The following is a 20,191-nucleotide window of genomic DNA, read 5'->3' on the forward strand; positions in this document are numbered from 1 at the left end:
AAAAAATAATAATAAAGAAAAATGGATTTGCCTGCCTTTATGGAAATTGGTTGGGATCTTATCCACGGAAATAATGTGAGCATTAGAGCTAATAATTATATAATTTATTAATAGAGTTTAAATTTTTAATTTTAATTATTAATATTTAAATCTTAATAATGTAAAATATAAAAAAAGTACGAGCACATGTAGTAAAAAAATAGTTGAGGGAGAAAACATAGCACTGACTAACTTATAATTTTGTCTCAATTATCTATTTCAATTGATGCAATAAAAATTTATAAATTTATAAAAAAAAATGAAAAATAAGAGTATTAAGTGTTAAAAAATAGGTTTGATACATTAAATAAATAAACAAAAACATATTTTTGGACAATATTTTTTTTTTTTGAAAATTTTAATTTACTTTTAAATCTTCCTATCTTACTATTTATCTAATTAAAAAAATATTATATGTATAAATTATTTCAAACCTATAATGATTTAAAAAATAATCGGATTTTGACAATTATTTAATGTTAATAATGTATAGGTGTCACAGACCTAAGGGGGAGTATTGAATCTCACATTAAACATAATAGGAGGGTCACTGGAGTATAAAAGGGTTTACATCATCTCCGTCTTGTGAGACAACTTTTGTAGGACAAAACCGTGAGGCCAAGGGGACTAAAGCGGACAATACCTCACAAGGGTGTGAACCGTGGCGAAAGGCTGATCTGGGATGCCGGAAGGGTGAATGCTCGGGTCCCGGAGCTGCGCGGGTTCGGAGCTTAAGTCTCGACCCGTGACAAATGGTATCAGAGCCAGCTCTAAACCGTTCGATCCACGCCAAGCACCTCGAGGGAGGTAGGCAGGGTGGTCGGCCTCCGTGACGAGGGCGTCACGAGGTTGGGTGCGGGAGAATGTCACGGACCTAAAGGGGAGTCCTGAATCTCACATCGAACATAATAAGAGGGTCACTGGGGTATAAAAGAGTTCACACCAACCGTGAGGTCAAGGAGGCCAGAACGGACAATACTTCACAAGGGTGTGAACCGTGACGGAAGGCTGATCTGGGACGCCGGAAGGAAGGGTGAATGCTCGGGTCCTGGAGCCGCGTGGGTTCGGAGCTTAAGTCTCGACCCGTGACAAGTGGTATGAGAGCTAGCCCTAAACCGTTCAATCCACGCCAAGCACCTCGAGGGAGGTAGGTAGGGTGGTCGACCTCCGTGACGAGGGCGTCACGAGGTTGGATGCGAGAGAATGTCACGGACCTAAAGAAAGTCCTGAATTCTACATCGAATATAATAAGAGAGTGACTAGGATATAAAAAGGTTCACACCAATCGTGAGGTCAAGGAGGCCAGAACGGACAATACCTCATAAGGATGTGAACCGTAATGAAAGGTTGATCTAAAATACCGAAAGGATGAATGCTCGGATCTCGAAACCGCACGAATTCGAAACTTAAATTTCGATTCGTGACATAAGAACGTTGCAAGACAAGGAGATAAGTGTCTTTTCAGCAACTCCTCCCCCACTTTCTCTTTGCTTTCCCCAAACCGCGTCGTTTACTAGGCATTGGAAGGCTGAAACTCGTTTTGACTCAGTAACCTATTTTCTTTGATTTCCTCTATTTAAAAACAATCAGCAACAAAAATAGTGTAAAAAAAAAAGCAGCAGCCAATGTTAAAGGCACAACATAAAGATCGAAAAAAACGTGTGGACGGTGAGAATTGAGAAACCATAGTTCAAATAAAAACTCTGCAAAGACTTGTTCCTTTACGTTTTGTGTATAAATAAGAGACCGCCCACAGTTGGTGACTCAACTCTTCAAAGCAAAAAGAGAAAAATCATTACTCTCTTTTCAAAACTCCCATTTCTCTTCTCTGCAAAAACAAGAACCCTGACAAAAGAAAGAGAACGTTTTAGGCAGAGGAAAAGAGAGAGGAACTTGATAGAAACATGGCACTTGCTAAAGAAATTATGGGTTGTTCTTTGATTGACAGATCATCATTTGTATCTTCATCAAAAGTGTTTCTGAATTGTACTAGTAATAATAATAGGTTCCAACAGAAGCAGAAACGCTTCCTGGTTAACCCTGTCTTGGTTCCATTGAAGCAAAGGAGGGTGCATTTGAGGAAAGTTGCCAAGCCTCCTGTAGCTGCTCTTAGTGAAGAAGTGATAAAGCCTGTACCGGATCAAAAGGAAAAAGCGGTTAAATTTAAGGTCAGAGCTGCTGTAACGGTCAGGAATAAGAACAAGGAAGACTTCAAAGAAACTTTAGTGAAGCATTTGGATGCTTTTACTGACAAGATTGGGAGGAATGTTGTTTTGGAACTCATTAGCACTGACGAAGATCCTAGTAAGTCCTGTTTCTTCTGAATTTGTCTTTAATTGTTCACAGTTTTTTGCTAAAATGATGATCATTTGTACCAATCTCTGGTTTTTCTCCATTTGGGTGACTTCTTTTTTCACCTTTCTGATGCTAAATTTTACTAAAAAAACCGTCCCTTAAAAAATAACTTTCGTTTAATTCTGGGTTTTCTTTTTTTTTCTTTTTGATCTCTATATTGCAGAAACCAAGGGTCCAAAGAAAAGCAGTGAAGCGGTGCTGAAGGATTGGTCCAAGAAAGCAAACGTTAAAGCTGAGAGGGTCCATTACACAGCTGAGTTTACTGTGGACTCAAGCTTCGGGGTGCCAGGGGCAATCACGGTGACAAACAAACACCAAAGGGAGTTTTTCCTGGAGAGCATCACCATTGAAGGATTTGCTTGTGGTCCAGTGCATTTTCCTTGCAATTCCTGGATACAATCCAAGAAAGATTATCCTGGAAAAAGGATATTCTTCTCTAATCAGGTAAAACACAATTTAGTTTTACCATTCATTAAAAAGTATATTATATTTATTGTTTCCAATTTGAATCATATCTCTGTTCATCTTTTTTCAAACGTCTATACTTTTTCCTACAATGCCAGTTAGATTTTCCTTGTTGTGTTCTTGACCATTGACATCTGTTCAATGACAAAGTTTACAGAAAGGTCAAAACCATATATTTGAGCTTTTGAATCTTTATCAAAGGACAAAGTTGAACCAGTCAGAGCTAGCTGATATTGAAATTTCATCTCATTCCTTTTCTTACTTGGATTTTCAATTATTTTTATAAGTCAAAACAAATCACTTTTTGAACAAGTACTTGCTTGCAAGCTAGATTATATTGTTAATAATTTATTAGTAAGTTAATATGACCAAGAAAATGAACTTGTAACTCTTTAATAGGTAGAAATGGAAGTTGAATATATTAAATATATGTGTAAATCTGGACCAGTAAGTGAAATAAGAAAAGAACATTTTAACTAATTTCCTTTAAAATACATGGGTCAGCTAGATTCAGACTTTGTGTCTGTATTTGTTTCGTATCAAATTCGAAAATTATTGATACATCAAATGTGAAATACAATATTTTGTTTTTGTCAAATTTACGGTAAGTTTTGTCAAAATTTTAAACTTTATTCATATTATATTATGGCATCATATCTAAAATTGTCAGGTCAACACCTAAAAGGTGTCATCGTCCGAAGCCATCTACGATAAAAATTAGTCAGATTGATGGGTTTTATGGGCATGACCGGTTTGCTAAATGAGCGAAAACAACCTCTCCGTAGCTGCATAGTAGAACATCCTATTTAACGTTATACTATGTGCAATGATTAGTTCTTAAATATGATTTCTGATATTTGTTTGCTGTTTTGAACAGCCCTACTTGCCGAGCGAGACACCAAAAGGTCTTAGAGCATTAAGAGAGAAGGAGCTGAGGGATCAGAGGGGCAATGGCAAAGGAGTCCGAAAACTCTCTGACAGGGTTTACGACTTCGATGTATACAATGACTTGGGAAATCCAGACAGGGGAATTGATTTTGCTAGGCCAACGCTTGGAGGTGAAAAAATTCCTTACCCGAGACGGTGTCGCACAGGGCGTCTTCCTACCGAAACCGGTAAATATATGTAGAAACCATTTCCATTTTCTAATGCCAACTCTAGAATCAACATAGCTTGTATGCTTTAAAAGTTGTTATAAAAAAATCAAAAAAATAAAAAAAGCACGTGGTAAACAAGGCTGCTATTTAGAAAGATCCTTTGAAATTCTTTAATTACAGTGAAAAACAAGTGGTATCATTGTGTGAAATTTCTTTATCAATTATAAATGGGAATGGAGCACCATTTTGTGATTGTCTGTTTCTGAAAATTGTTGGCGACCAGAATTAGTGGTCCAGACCCACATTCTTTTTTACTTTTTCTAAAGTTATATATATATATATATATATGTATATATTTAAGATTATTAAAAATTAAATTCTAATTACTAAAATTAAAAATTTATCACACTATCAACTAATAACTTGACAGGCAATTTTTTTGCTTTGACTTTTTAATCTCCCTTATCTTATTTTCAACTATGAAAATAAAATTAAAAATTTGGGATTTGCTGGGATTTTTTAATAAACTCTAATTCTTCTTTGTAAATGGCAGACATACAAGCAGAGAGTCGAGTTGAGAAGCCAATGCCAACGTATGTGCCTAGAGATGAACAGTTTGAGGAGTCAAAGCAGAACACTTTCTCTGCTGGGAGGCTTAGAGCAGTGCTTCACAACTTGCTGCCACAGTTAAAAGCAAGTATTTCAGCCTATAACCGTGACATAAACTCCTTTGCTGACATTGATGGGCTTTACAAAGAAGGGCTCCTCCTCAAATTAGGTTTACATGAAGAAATCATGAATAACCTTGGACTGCCAAAATTGGTCAGCAAAATACAAGACTCTAGTGAAGGACTTCTCAAATTTGAAACCCCCAAAATTGTTTCCAGTGAGTACAATTTCGTTTACCTTTCAAAAAGAGTTTTCCATATTCACATTATCTTTCTATGATAGCCAAATGCACTATAATATGAACGTTTGTCAGTATTTGATCTCTGATAATAATAGGCATTTTTTCATGGGGTCAAAAAGTTTTTTAAATTTGCTTTGCTGAAGCAACATGTGATCCACATATGCAGAGGACAAGTTTGCATGGTTGCGAGATGACGAATTTGCCCGTCAAGCATTGGCAGGTGTCAACCCTGTCAACGTCGAGAGAGTTGCAACTTTTCCACCAGTAAGCAAGCTTGATCCTGAAATCTATGGTCCACAGGAATCTGCCCTCAAAGAAGAGCATATAGTGGGCCAGCTTAATGGCATGACTGTTCGACAGGTAAATTTTATTAAATTTATCAAATCATAGTGTTCTTAACCACCATATATAATTCGAAAGATGTTAATTTTCTTGTATTTGTTTAATTGAATTCAGGCTTTGGAAGAAAACAAGCTGTTTATGGTGGATTATCATGACATTTATCTACCATTTCTTGATCGGATCAATGCACTTGATGGGCGAAAATCATATGCTACTCGTACCATATTTTTCTTGACTCCTATTGGGACTCTTAAGCCAATTGCCATTGAGCTAAGCCTCCCACACACCGCACAGCGTTCGCAATCCAAGCGTGTTGTCACACCTCCTGTTGATGCAACTACGAATTGGATATGGCAGCTTGCTAAGGCTCACGTTTGCTCCAATGATGTTGGAGTTCACCAATTGGTTAACCACTGGTAAGCAAAGCTTAAATTTTTAACATCAAATTATATTTGTTTTGTTCTCGTATGTCAAAATAACTGAATTGTTTTTATGACAATAGGTTACGTACACATGCAGGCGTGGAGCCCTTTATACTGGCGTCATATAGGCAATTGAGCGCAATGCACCCAATTTTTAAGCTTTTGGATCCACATATGAGATATACACTAGAAATTAATGCTATTGCTCGCCAAACCTTGATCAGCGCTGATGGTGTTATTGAGTCTTGCTTCACTCCTGGTCGCTACTGCATGGAGTTGAGTGCTGCAGCTTATCGGAGCCATTGGCGCTTTGACAAGGAAGGCCTACCTGCTGATCTTATCCGAAGGTAAATACCGAGTAATTTTTAATTTTATGAACATTGAAAGTAGGGAAAAGAATTTGGATCCAGAGGATAACAAAACAAATCATTCAACTCTAACAGGAGATCGATTGGAACATATGGACATATTTGTATAAAACCCTGAGTTCTTTCTTGACATGGAATTTATGTTTTGCTACATTTGGCGGAAGAAAATCTTTCAAGTGAATCTAACAGAAGAATTGTCCTTTCATTGTGCAGGGGAATTGCGGTACCTGACCCAACACAGCCACATGGTCTAAAGCTCCTAATTGAAGACTATCCTTATGCCTCGGACGGGCTACTAATATGGAATGCGATTGAGAATTGGGTTCGAACCTACGTGAACCATTACTACCCAAATTCAAGCCTAATTTGCAATGACAGAGAGCTACAAAGCTGGTACCATGAGTCCGTCCACGTAGGCCACGCTGATATCAGCCACGAGGACTGGTGGCCAACATTGAAGACCGCTGATGATCTAGTCTCCATCCTCACCACCATCATTTGGCTTGCATCCGCCCAACATGCTGCACTTAATTTCGGACAGTACCCTTATGGTGGTTACGTGCCTAGCCGTCCACCTCTAATGAGAAGATTAATACCCGAAGAAAATGACCCTGAGTATGCTAATTTCCTAGCTGACCCACAAAAATATTTCCTATCAGCATTGCCAAGTTTACTACAAGCTACAAAATTCATGGCCGTGGTGGACACCTTGTCAACGCACTCGCCTGATGAGGAGTACTTAGGGGAACGACAGCAACCATCGATATGGTCAGGTGATGCTGAGATAATTGAGGCATTTTACGGATTTTCTGCAGAGATCAGACGGATAGAAAAGGAGATAGAGAAAAGGAACGCTGATTCTAGCCTCAGGAACCGTTGTGGAGCTGGGGTGATACCATATGAGCTGCTTGCACCTAGCTCAGACCCTGGAGTAACGTGCAGGGGGGTTCCTAACAGTGTTTCAATATGATCCAAAATTATAATCATGTTGCTTAAATTTATTTATTTGTAATCAAAACTTAGGTAATAGTTTTCATTAGACCTTTGAGGCTGGCTTCCAATTGCGGTCGGCAATAGGCATAACTATTTTTAAATTAGTGGTGTATATGATATAGAGCTTTTAAGCATGCTGTTGTATCATAGTATTATTATTATTATTAAGCAATCAAAAATAAATTTATATAAATAGTGACGGATTTATAATTTTTTTCAGAATGTTCACTTATAAAATATATAAAAAATTAGTGATAAATTTATTAATTTTATCGATGTTAAAAAAAATTTTAAATTACTTTTTATTTTTTGGAGTGCCTGCGGACACTCTAATATTACATGTGGATCTGCATATAAAAAATGAAAATTGACATAAAACAATGTTAAAAATAAAAAAAAATGATGCCATTATTTTCCGTCACATTAAAGATGGTTGGTTGAAAACAATTGTAGCATAGTTATTTCCAATGATTCACAATAATTTCTCACGAAGTCAAATATAGCATTTAATTAAAACTATATTCAATAAATAAATTGGAATAATTTAAAACAATACAAATCATTAATATGGAAAAGTTTTTAATAGCACATGAGAATATAAATATCTTCTTAAGTTAAATTCTTAATTTAATTCCTTTATTATTTAATTCTTTTCACATACAAATAAAAAAAAATTATTACACTAATGTTCTTTTTGTAGTGGTAATATTGGGCATCACATTAATCAATGTGTTTGGATTGAGGGGAGGGGAAAGAAAGAAAAAAAAAATAAAGAAAAGTAAAGGAAAAAAAAATTATTTTTAGTTTGGATTAACTTTTAATTTTAAAAAATGTAAAAATTCAATAATTTTTAATTTTTTTTTGTAAATCAACCTTTTTTTACCTTAATTTAGAGAAAAAATTACGAAAGGAAAGTTTGAAAATTTTTTTTATGAAAAAATTATTATATTTATATTTTTATTAACATTAAAAATTTAATCGCATTACAATTATATTATAAATTTTTTAAAATTATTTTTAAAAAATAAATTTCACGCATCTTTTTTAATATAAAAATATTTTATTTCTTGTTTTACGAATAAATAAATAAATATACCACAAAAAGAAAAAGCAAGTTAATGACAATGGCTCTTTTGCTTATACTTCTTTCATTCATTTGTTAATTCAATGTAATAGAGATAGCATCGGTCATGCTACTTTTCTAGATTAATCATCGTATTTATGAACGTATGACTAACAAAAGGTATAATAAAAAATATAAACAAGTGTAAAAAAAATAGATAATAGATATAAGCATTGAAAATGTATTTTTATATTATATCTTATTTTATAAAAAAAATTATAATTAAAAATTTTTTATAATAAATTATTTTTTTACTTTTTATCCAAAAAAATTTATTAGGATTTTTTTATATTTTTTTATTAATTTTAATTATTCATATAAGAGGTATATATGTTATTTAAAAAAAATTATTAATATTTATTTAAGTATAACGTTTAAGAGAGAAAATCTTCTCTCATTCTCCTAATTTTCATCAGATTCCTCCCATAAATAAATTAAAAAAATAGAATAAAAGAGGTAGTATCATGAATAAAAAGAATTTCTCGAGAGGTGAAATTTGTGGACTCTTGTAATTTAGGGGTTTTAATCATATAGAAAATTGAAAAATAAGTATGGAAACATTGGCTGAATTGACTCAGCTCAACTCAAGTGCCCTTTAATGCTTTAGTCTCACTCATCGTGATAAATGATTATTATTATTATTATTTTTTTTTTAACTTCCACGATGTTGAGGAGACGACAGAAGGAATCAATGGGCGCCATGGGGACTACTTGGAATCCACTTGAACTAAAGAATCTAACCAAGAAGCACATCACATCACATCCCATCCCATCACCGTCACTATAACAAATGGAAACTCCATCTTGGGCTTCCTACTTGACGGCATGTCTAGCCACTCTGGCCCTCAGCCTCCTGTCCCTCTGTCTCCGCCACTGTCGAAAACTTAACTTGCCTCCCAGCCCAAAACCCTGGCCCATAATTAGCAACCTCAACCTCATCGTCTAAGTTCCCCACCTCTCGATCCATGCCCTCTCCCAAAAATATGGTCCCATCATGCAAACTCAAATTGGAATCATTCCCTATTGTCGTGGGCTAAGCCATTGAAAATGGCCGAAGTCATCCTTAAAACCCATGATGTTACCTTCGCTTGTCGACCCAAGATTGCCTCCGGCAAATACACTACTTTCAATTACTCTGACATTACATGGTTACCCTACGGTCCGTACTGGCGTCAAGCACGAAAAATGTGTCTGACGGAACGTTTTAGTGCAAAACGCCTAGAGTCATTCGAGTATAACTGAAGAGAAGAAATGAAGTTGTTGCTAAAAGAGTTGTTCGAAGCATCCGATACCCCAATTCTTTTGAAAGATCATGTTTCAAATTTGAGTAACGTGATCAATGGGATGGTGCTAGGGAGAAAAATACACGGCATGGCTGGTGAAAATGAGATTGTCACCCCCCACAAAAGTTCAGGGAGATGCTTGATGAGTTGTTCCTGCTTAAAGCGATGTTAGATATCGGCGGCTCGATTTCCTTGCTCAGTTTCCTGGATTTGCAAGGCTAATTATGAGAATGAAGGCCTTCAGCAACAAGTTCAACAAGTTTTTGAAGATTTTTTTTAAACGAAAAAGGATTTAAGATATGTTTGTCGGTACAATTAATGTTTGAATTAGTTGGTATAAAATTTTTGTTAGCATTTGAAAATTATAAATTTAAAAAAATTCATGCGTATAATATTTTTTTCAAACATAAAAAATAAATTATTAAGAATAAATTAAAAAAATTAAATATATATATATATGTTTGTTGGTGGAATGAGTTACCTTCTCATTTAATTTTTTTAAAAATCACTGCTAATGATATAAAATATGTTTTAAAATGAATTTAGAGATTTGTAACAATATGAGGACTATAGTAATTTTATTTTGATTGAATTTACATGATGTGTTATAATTTTATTAGACGTTAATGTTAATGTTAATGTTAAATTAGTTTTCAGACTAATGGTGATTGTCAAATGAGGTAAATTACTGACCAAATGAAATTTTAAATAATTAATTATATATTTTTATTCACAAAATGCTAAAAATGATAAAAACGATATAATTCGACCCAAATAATATTTAACCTTATTTATTTTTAAATCATGCCTTCTTTAAACAAATAAAAGAGAAAGTCATTAACAATCAAGCAAAACTAACTTCAACAGGAGCAATAAAATGTTGTCAAGAGTCGTTCGAAGGCTAAACCCTCGCAGTTGCTCAACCAATCCGTCTAGTATATTCTCAAGATACTTCTCCAGCGATTGGGGATCTACTAAGTCAGCGTTTCCTGAAAGGCCCGAGTTGACTCGGACACCAGTTGTGGTGGAGGGATGTGACTATGAACACTGGTTCGTGGTTATGGAGGCTCCCAAGGGATACCCACTTCGACATGAGATTGTCAACACCTACATTAAGACCTTAGCAATGGCGTTGGGAAGGTAAAAATCGTTGATTTTTTTTCCTTTTTGCATTTTGAAAAATGGGTTCCTTGTTTTGGTTTATATTTTGGTGTTTATGCGCAGTGAAGAGGAAGCCAAGAAGTCTATATACTCTGTTTCGACCAAGTACTACTATGCATTTGGTTGCAAAGTTTCGGAAGAGTTGGCTTTTAAAATTAAATGTAAGCATTCCCAATTCTATTTTTGTGTTTCCCTTTCCAAATATATTCCTTTTTCAAGATTATAAAATGATGCAGTATTGTGTTGGTTGCTTGCAGCTCTGCCTAATGTGAAATGGGTTTTACCAGATTCTTATTCTGGCCACGGTGATAATAGCTATGGAGGTAAAGTTTTTGCTTTGAATTGTCTTACTTTCTTTCTCAAAATGCATTATTATTCTGTGATTAAGATATTGAATTATGTGCAGTTTATCAAGATAGATTTTTGATCAGGCTTATGCTTGTTTGCTGGATAAAGGACTAATAATTTTACTTTGTTTCTTTTGAGATTGATAGAAAATACATTGGAGGATAAATGGGAATGAATTGGAGAGAATTCAATTAAGCATTAATGATGATGCATCCATAGTCATTACTTGTGAACTGCTTTCCTAGATTACTCCACCTTTAGGCATTTATCTCCCAACGGCAATGGAATTGCTCTGTTCTGTTGTTCACATTATCATTAGAACTTGTTGGTGCTGCTGTTGTTATTAAACAAGAAGTTGGAATACTTGAGATATTGAAGTGAGGTACTTCATGTGTCCTGAAGTGTCCATTTCACAATTTGGAAGTCAATCATTGATGCTTATTATGTCTTTATTTAGCAAAATGAAGCTCCTATTTGTTGTAATCCTCACTCTTCTTAGTTGTTAAGCTCTGTTGCACTGCAATCAATAACAGTTAATATGGTGGCAGGAGAAGAATTTTTCATGCACTGCACTTGATAGAGTTGAATGGCATTGAAATCATTTATCTTATGAACCTTGATAGATTGAAATGTATTATACACGAGTAATTCTTTCTACCTTTTTAATAATTGCAGCAAATCCTTTCTACAGTTGGGTAGTTTTTTTAACCAACTAGTATGTATGAGGTTTACTTGTTCTGCTATGCTAATATGCCTGCATTTCTTCCTCCATTTCATGTTAATATCACACAAAAGCAATTCTTCCTCCCTTCATAACAATTGAGTGTCAAGCAGCGATGTGGTTTTTTCTACAATTAGATGCTTTTCTTAGCCACTTATGAGTTTTCATTTTTTTGCCAACATCGTGTGGTTGTTTTCCAGGAGAGCCGTTTCTTGATGGGAAGGTTGTTGCATATGATGACAAGTATCATTCTGACTGGATTCGGATTCAAAATGATGATGAAAGTAAAGGAGCAACTCATCCAAAAGAAGCAAAAGGAAAACAAAAGAAACAGTAGTATTATTGCAGGCATGCTGCTGCTCTTCAGCTTCTTCATATTTGGGTTTTAGAGCTTACTCAATATTTTAGGAGGATTAAATGAAAAGAAGAAAATGCACCCGAGTCAGATGTTACTTGGACTGTCTCGTCAATGGATCCTTGGATATTTGTTTCACTTATCCGCTGTATAGATTAGTGCTTTTGGGTGAAATTCATGGTCAAAATGAATCTTTGCACTGCTAAACAAAGCTTTGTAGCTAGGCTTACAATTTGGGTTTGGACACTGCAACTAAAAGGACCAGAGGTTCCAATCACCAACCATTGGCCTAATACTGCTATGTTGAAAGGTAGGGAAAAGATGGCCAGGCAAGCATTGGTTTCTGTAATTAATATTCAGGATTATCCATCCAGTTGATAAATATTTAGAAATAAAAAAGACGTTCAGTTGTCTTTAATCTGAAGAAAAACCCTTTGAGGTAAGGCTGCAAGTATTTTTCTTTGCAAGATTGTAAGGAGAGAAAGAGCTTAATTTTCAGGCTACTATAATTTTTTCCTTTTAACTTCATGCCAGCTATGAATTGGACAACTATGTTTGATTAGATGATCAATGTTTTTTTGTTATTAAGCTCCCTTTCTATTTGACATTCTTTTTCTATAAGTCATTCTCAATACTTGCTCCCTATGTATCAAGATGATCCGATAATAGAATTTACTTACAAAAAATGAATGAAAAAAATAAGCCTAGCATAGAATCTGCTTGAGTCAAATACGATCTCATAAGACAATTTAAGCGGGTAAAGTTCATTTTTCTTGGGACAAGATTGATGTTAACTGGTTTCCTGAAGTTCCAGTATGCAAAGCTACAGGCTTGGTCTGCCCGCAAGGCTGTTCTATCATGCAGATTCGTAAGCCTTGGGTATAGGCAAAATTTCATATTTCCTTTTTTCTACTCATTTAATAATAAGTTTTAGGACATTGTTAGATCGAGTTCTTTCAAAAAATTACGAGTTAATCTGTCCATAAATTGACTGCTTCAATGGTCTTCATTTGTCAGCTACAGCAAATGCGAAAGTTCATCAGTTGGGAATCCAATAAGAAAATTGAGAAATAAAAGAAAATCAACTAGATATTGAGAAATAATTTTGAAATCCCTGCTGAAATTGGTTGTAAGAACGTCAGCTATACCTCGGAATTACGTCTGCTCTGTAGAAGTTTCTAAAAGAAACAGTTCTTAATTTCAAAATGTTTTGAATAATGAATCATAGTTGTCCCACGTATCTGGTATTAGGTAATGTGATTATTGAAGCCTCCAGCATTAGTTTTGCAGTATGAATGGCCTTGGAGTTTTATGAGTTGAAGCAGAGCAATGGTTTTTACTAATTCAACACCATTAACAACGAGTTCCTTGAGGGATTTTTATTTCATTTCATGTTTTGAACATTGCTGCATAGCTTTCCCACATATATGCAAGTTGTGGTATGAACATTATTAAGCATCTAATGGTTGAATATATCTAGATTTTTGCTGTTTGTCCTTTGTATTGATTTCACACTAATGGTGGGTAACAACTGGCGAGTCATGCTACTAATGCTCATTTCTTGCCTCATTTGTCTACTTGATGCCTGGAAATTCTTTTACAATTTCTTATGTTGCCTAACTTCTAAACCAGAGATGGAACGTTCAAAAATGGGAAATTCTAAAAACTTGGCTAGAATAAGAGGATGGGGTTGATGGGAGTGGTGGAATTGCAAAGTCTTGTGCGGTAGTCTAGCACGGAAAATTTTGTAGCTTAGCTTTTGAAACTCTGCATCAGACTCGTGAAAGGATTCACCAACTCTGGTTTTGCTAATAAGACTTTGAACATACCAAACGCTAGATTTTTTTAGTTAATCTGATTATGGAACCTTGACCACTTACAGTTTCACAGCAGAAGCCAATGAACATTTCACATACAATCCAGAAGAGTTGGGTATGTTTGCACTAATTGCAGTCAATTGCTTTTAAGAAGTTTAGCAAAAGTCGGAATATGTCGTGTTGAATATAATTACTTCAGAAAAAAAAAAAAAGGATAGAAACCCTGCTGAAGTTATTGTGGAAAATTATACAACGTTGTACTCCATATTTAATAAGTCGTCAAACCTCATCCTTCGCCCACAGCTTAGGCTAATCGGTGTTTCTGGTATAGGGGTTGAAAACAAACAAATTGCATGTGTTTTAGAAGAAACAAACATGTATTTCATGGGAAAAAACTTCTATTTTCATACGAAAAAACTCCTATGGTAAAATGCAATAAGTCCGACAACAAACAAAATCGAAACTTATTTTATTCCATCAATTTTCCCGACTCTCTAAAGAGACAGATAATGAAAGAAAGGGAAAAACAAACGTAAAAAAAAAATAAAAAAAGAAACCTCAATGTACAATCTGATTAAAAGTATGCTTGTTTGCCTGATTGTCTCTACTGCTTGGGAGAGTACAAACTAGATCCTAGAGTTTTATACAAATCAGTGTCCGAATACACAGCCCGAGACCTTGATGGCTTAACTCGACGTCTATGCCTTCGACCTTTTTGACGCGGCAATCGACTTTTCTCCTTCTTTTCTTCCTTTCCCCCACCATTTTTTTCAATTTTTAACTCTTTTTCCTCTCTTTCTTCAATCTTCTGAACAATAGGCTGGTTATTCCCTTGAGTTGGAACTATATATACAAAGGGTCCAACTGGGATGTCTGTCAAGGACAGGAGAGGCTCTAAGGCCTTGACGACATTGCTCATAGTTGGTCTAAATTTGGGGTGGTTGCTCAGACACTGATAAGCTAATGCAGCAGTCTTCCTAGCCCCCTCAGTTGAATACTGTCCTTCAAGTCTTGGGTCCATAATTCCATCAAGTTTATAAGGGTCCTTCAAAAGAGGCCGTGCCCATTCCACAAGGTTCTTCTCTCGACCAGGTCGGGTCTTGTCCACGGATCGCCTGCCTGTCAGGAGTTCTAGAAGTACAACACCAAAGCTGAACACATCGCTCATAGTCGTCAAATGCCCTGGAAAATCAGAAACCGTATTAATTCTTGTCAACTGTTATTAAATTATGAATGATATCAGCAAAACTGAGAATAGTTCTAGTACCAGTCGTTATGTATTCAGGAGCCGCGTAGCCTTCCGTGCCCATGACGCAAGTAGTAACATGTGTTTCTTCCCCTTCTGGACCGTCTGTTGCCAATCCAAAATCAGAGACCTTCGCTTTGTAAGCCTGACAATAAGATAAACCTTATTCCTTTCAGTTTCTCTTCTGTCTTTACTGATACATGAAAGTATTCCTTTTATAGTATTAACACACAATGATGTTTTTACCAAGTCTAATAAGATGTTTGAAGTTTTGAAATCCCGGTATATGACTGGCTTCTCTTCTTCATGGAGGAAAGCTAGGCCTTTTGCAGTTCCAATAGCAATTTTCAATCTTGTTAGCCAAGGCAATGATGGACCATATCCTGCATTGAAGGCAAGAATTACATATATTTCAGTCATGAATATCAAAACTATATGTTGATTCCAATGTTAAAAGCTGATCGCAAATTTGAAAGGAAGAGCAAACGAACTTTTAAATAGTTGATTTTCTAAGTTGCCACGTTCCATGTATTCATACACCAGAAGCCTGTGATCCTCCTCATAGCAATACCCAATTAAGTTCACCAGGTGAGGGTGCTTTAATTGGCCCAGAAAAATAACTTCAGCCTATACAAAGTCGGAATTACTGGTCATTCTGCTATTTTCAACTCAACTTCATCAGGAACAGAATTGAAATGGTAACCTGTAAATGCTTACCAGCCACTCCCTATGCCCCTGAGTGCCATCCAAATCAAGGACCTTCACAGCAACAGGTTGAGCCTTCAGGCCAGGCCTGAGATTGTCATCAATGAATCCCTTGTACACTGGTCCAAACCCACCCTCACCGAGAAAATTACTCTTGGAGAACTTGTGTGTTATCACTTCTAGCTCCTTCAGGGCAAAGATATGAAGGCTTATAAGAGAATTTGAAAGATCGCTCAGTGAAAGTGAAGAGCCAGGGTGGCTAATATCAGAAAGTGATAGCCTTTGGCTAGGACTTTGTTTGGTAGCATGAACTTTAGGCCCTGAAGATGAGTACTTGGTTTTGATGCAGTTGGGGAGGATATTTTTCCATGACAAATACTTTTTGAGGGCCATTTTTTATTGAAAGTTTTTGTGTTAGGCTTCCAATTGAAGCTCAAAGGTGGTTTAAATAAGAATGAGCGGAAGCAAGAAGTAGAAGAATATCTGATTGGATTAAGAAACTAACATAAAAACAAGTCTATGACCTGACTATAGCTCATGGATAGTGAATTAGTGATCTTCCAATCCAATTCTTTTTCGTTCTCCAGCAAGAAAAATCTTAATAACTCATGTGATAACAAAGTTGCAGTTAAATAATGAATTTTGGAAACCAGAAGTCTCTGTGTTACTGGCCAGAAAGTAATTGAATTTGGGCCACCTCAAGACTTGCACAAAAAGCTTTATCAGCAGAAAAAGTTTGGACGGTTCATATTATTAAAAAAAAAAAAAAGAAGGTCGTTGGCTCTATTTTTTTAGTCATAGTCATAATTTGAGCTTTGATGTAGTTCATCGCTAGTTTCTTGGGACTGTCTGATATGAACACTTTTTTTCGTTATGCATATTATATTTGTTAGAATATGACCTACACTTATTTTTAATGGGATTGAGGTAAATGTTATATAAATACTAAATAGACATGTATAATTATCAAAATTAATAAAAAAATATTTATTTTAATTATCCTAATAAAAAAATTCTTTTTTTTTTAATTTTTTTCTTGCCAAATCTTTGATATTCATCCAAAAATTTAGGACTGTCAAAATTTGTGAATAACGTTAATAGTTATTCCCTAGATAAAAACAAAAATCAAAGAATCTATTTAAACTTTAAAGTGTCAAATGAGAAATAGAGTTTTAGGAGTTTATAAAATAAGTATAAATAAATTGATTTTGAAAATTCAAATTATTATCTAAGTAGGTAATCTTAAATCTATTAAAATTCCTACAATATTGGTATATTTTCCCAAAGAATAAAAAAAAAATTGATGACTGTTGTCATAATATATAGATCCGTAAATCTATAACTAGATTCAGCCAATGGAATCGTCACCAATCTTTTTTATTAGGTGTGATTGATCACCTGAAGAATCTATCCTCTTAAGGAGCTCCTAAGCTTGATTAAGAGTCCTTAAAAGAATAAGTTCGGATATACTAATTAGAATAAGGTTCGAGAGTTTGGTTATATGTAGGAAATGTTATAACACCCCCACATGTCCATCCAAAGGATAGTACCATATTATTTTAAATTTATCTTTAGGTCTTAAGTCTAATGGTTTCAAATTTTTATGTTGAAATATTGAAAATAATTTATAAAATTCTTCCATCAATTTGGTAGATTCTTAAAAATATTTTCTCATCTCAAGAGTATTCAAAGGATTCCATTCATTTCTTTGAAAAGATTTCGTCGTTGAAAAAATATTTATTTATTATTTTTTTTGTTAAAAATATATCTAATTATTCCACTATTTAGGTCAAATTAGAAATATCTTTTTTTTTTATTTCTAAATTTTTCACAATTTGGGTCCATTTAGAAATATTTTGTCTTTACTTATTTTTTTGTCTTTAGAAGAAAAATAATAGGATAATTATTTTTTATTGAAATTTCATTTAAATTCTTTCACTATTTAAGACAAATTTAAAGAAATTTCTCACTTAGAGATTTCTTAGGAATTTATCATTTGAAATTTTTAAGAATCTCATAATTGGATAGTTATCAAATATTTTCAACCAAATTAGGAAAAGAATACAATTAATTTTATTGAAATTTCATCTAAATTATTCTTCAATTTGGGACAAATTTTTTAAAAATTTCTCATATAAGAATCTTATAAAAATTTACTATTTGAAATTTCTATAAATTTCATCATTGAATAATTAATATTTATTCCCAAAATTTATTTTATTTTTTACCTTTTTTATTTTTATTTTTCTAAAATTTAATCATGCAAAAATACTTAAAAAAATAAATAAAGAAAGAAAAAAAATCCAAAACAGGAGGTGACTCAACTCTAATGGCTACAGCGCTGTTCGACTACAGGAAGAAAAGTTAGAATGGCTTAAAAAGTGGCTTCGCTTGGCTCAACTTGAGACAAAGAACTGAAAAAAGTCATCGAAATCTGAGAATTTTTTATATTTTAAAAAAAAAATTTTTTTAAAACCTCAAAAATTTTTTGAAAAGTTTTCTTGACTGTTTTTTTTTTTTATTTCTGCTTCTCTCCTTAATTTTTTTTGTATGTGTTTGTGTGATTTATGTATGCATGTATTTATAAGGTTCTGAATATGAGAACTCCAATCTAGAAAGGAATCCCAATTTCTTTTAAATTCAACCTTAAACCCAATTTCAACTTTACAAACCACTTACAACAATTTCACTCAAATTCAACTACCTATTTTTTATTTTTTTATTTTTTATTAGCAAAATTAACTCAAGTAGAACTCCAGATAGATTAGGATGTCTACAGCTGTAATCAGTTACTGTACGGAAGGCCATTTTGAAATTTGCACAGTTTACTATGAGACTTTTGAAATAAAAAAAGTCACCAAAAAATAGCTAAGTTAGTAGGCTATTAAAAGGATATAATTGAGTTTTAGGTTAAGTTTTGAGTAAAGAGTTTTTGATGACTTTTTTCATTCCAAAAGTCTCACAGTTGTAAAGATTTATTTGTTAGTGGATTGGATTTAGAATAAGTTATTTTGAGTTTGATCGAAACAAATATATTTATGTGTTTTTATTCTTGTTTTAAGCTTGCTATTTTATTTGTGGATGTTACGTATGCGTGTTAATTTTTTAACAAGTGGTATCAAAACATGATACGAGCTATGGACAGAGGCAAGTCTAGAGGAGCTCGATTCAAGGAAAAATATCGAGTTCATGCTTTGATAGATTAGTTTGCGTGAAGTGTGAAGATACACAAAGAAGATTGTCATGAGACTTCTATTGCATTAGAAGCCAAGCATGTCTAGCATGAAAATAAATGATTTAATGAAATTTGAGTTAAGGTGAAGATTATTAGAAACAGTGATAAAAATTTTATAAGAGATTTTTTTAGGATTGATTAAATATTACTTGATAGACAAAAAGACTTGCAAAAAAAAAATTTTAAGATGAAAGAGATTCTTAATAGATAAGTTTGTATGCTCATAAATAGATGAAGTCTTTATAAGATTAGGTATGAAAAAAAGATGTAAGAGAGTTGTAAAGTTTTGTGGGATAGATATCTCATAAAACTACTATAGATTTACATCTTATGAGTATTTATGTTTAAATGTTTATGAGTGGACTAGAGAGACTAAAAAAGTTCATATATGTATGGTGCATGTGAATGGACTAGAAGAGACTGAGATGATCTTCATAGGTATGATGTATGGGTGCATATGGGTATGTGTTTGTTTATGTTAAAAAGGTGCACACGAGTATCTGTTTGTTTGGATTGAAAAAATTTCATAAGACTAAAAGAGATTAAGAGAGTCTATGGATATTAAGAGGATCTATGGATATTAATTATTGAGTGCTTGATATGGATTATTTGTTTGTAATTCTCTACAACTGTGGATCTTTTTTTCTCATCCATGATCGTAGGTCGGTTAGACTAAACCACATTAAATTATTATCTCTTGTGTAATTGATAAATTGTTTGATTATGTTTCTGCTAGTTTTATTGATTGAGGCTTGTTTAACCCTAGTAAGTAGTATCAAAGCTGTCGTGATCCTAACAAATGGTATTAGAGCGAGGTTCGAAAATAGGAGAGGTAGGCTCAAAAGATCGTAAAGCAAGTATTTCAAGATGTTTGAAGAATGTATGTTAGTATGCCTATGTCGAAGTTTGAAATTCTTTTATTTGACAGGAAGAGTAATTTTATGTTATGACAAAATATGATTCAAGATCTATTGGTATAAAAAAAGGTTGACCAGGCATTAAAGAGTAATAAGCTTGAAGGAATGTCTGATAATAATTGAAATAAAATTTAGAAGAAAGCTGTTAGTATTATTATATTGGCACTAGCTCTAGAGATAGATAATAGTGTGTTGACTGAAAGTACTTTAAAGAGTTTATAGGATAAACTTAAGAGTATTTACGTTTCGAAGTCATTGACTAACAAATTATGTTTGAAGATGGATCTAC

The 20,191-nt window shown here is 33.9% G+C and overlaps 3 protein-coding genes across 3 annotated transcripts; 2 read left to right on the plus strand and 1 right to left on the minus strand.

Moving 5' to 3' along the window:
- The first annotated feature begins 1,805 nt into the window (after window positions 1–1,805).
- LOC111280517 (linoleate 13S-lipoxygenase 3-1, chloroplastic-like) lies at window positions 1,806–7,184 on the plus strand. Its single transcript, XM_022867991.2, has 8 exons — window positions 1,806–2,343; window positions 2,558–2,838; window positions 3,737–3,974; window positions 4,510–4,842; window positions 5,033–5,226; window positions 5,323–5,624; window positions 5,711–5,977; window positions 6,212–7,184. Exons 1-8 carry the CDS (start codon window positions 1,944–1,946, stop codon window positions 6,966–6,968), a joined length of 2,772 nt encoding a protein of 923 aa, XP_022723726.2. The 5' UTR covers window positions 1,806–1,943; the 3' UTR covers window positions 6,969–7,184.
- A 3,026-nt stretch (window positions 7,185–10,210) lies between these two features.
- LOC111280786 (multiple organellar RNA editing factor 7, mitochondrial-like) lies at window positions 10,211–12,582 on the plus strand. The gene is made up of 4 exons (XM_022868254.2): window positions 10,211–10,537; window positions 10,622–10,719; window positions 10,816–10,881; window positions 11,828–12,582. Exons 1-4 carry the CDS (start codon window positions 10,275–10,277, stop codon window positions 11,962–11,964), a joined length of 564 nt encoding a protein of 187 aa, XP_022723989.2. The 5' UTR covers window positions 10,211–10,274; the 3' UTR covers window positions 11,965–12,582.
- A 1,667-nt stretch (window positions 12,583–14,249) lies between these two features.
- Window positions 14,250–16,357, minus strand: LOC111281304 (EPD1-interacting receptor-like cytoplasmic serine/threonine-protein kinase). The gene is made up of 5 exons (XM_022869027.2): window positions 15,763–16,357; window positions 15,537–15,672; window positions 15,292–15,428; window positions 15,067–15,190; window positions 14,250–14,981 (listed from the first exon to the last, which is right to left on the minus strand). Exons 1-5 carry the CDS (start codon window positions 16,141–16,143, stop codon window positions 14,404–14,406), a joined length of 1,356 nt encoding a protein of 451 aa, XP_022724762.2. The 5' UTR covers window positions 16,144–16,357; the 3' UTR covers window positions 14,250–14,403.
- Between the last annotated feature and the right edge of the window lie 3,834 nt (window positions 16,358–20,191).

Source organism: Durio zibethinus, chromosome 28, assembly GCF_047325235.1.
Source record: "Durio zibethinus cultivar Kanyao isolate XHJ-2024 chromosome 28, ASM4732523v1, whole genome shotgun sequence".
NCBI lineage: Eukaryota > Viridiplantae > Streptophyta > Magnoliopsida > Malvales > Malvaceae > Durio > Durio zibethinus.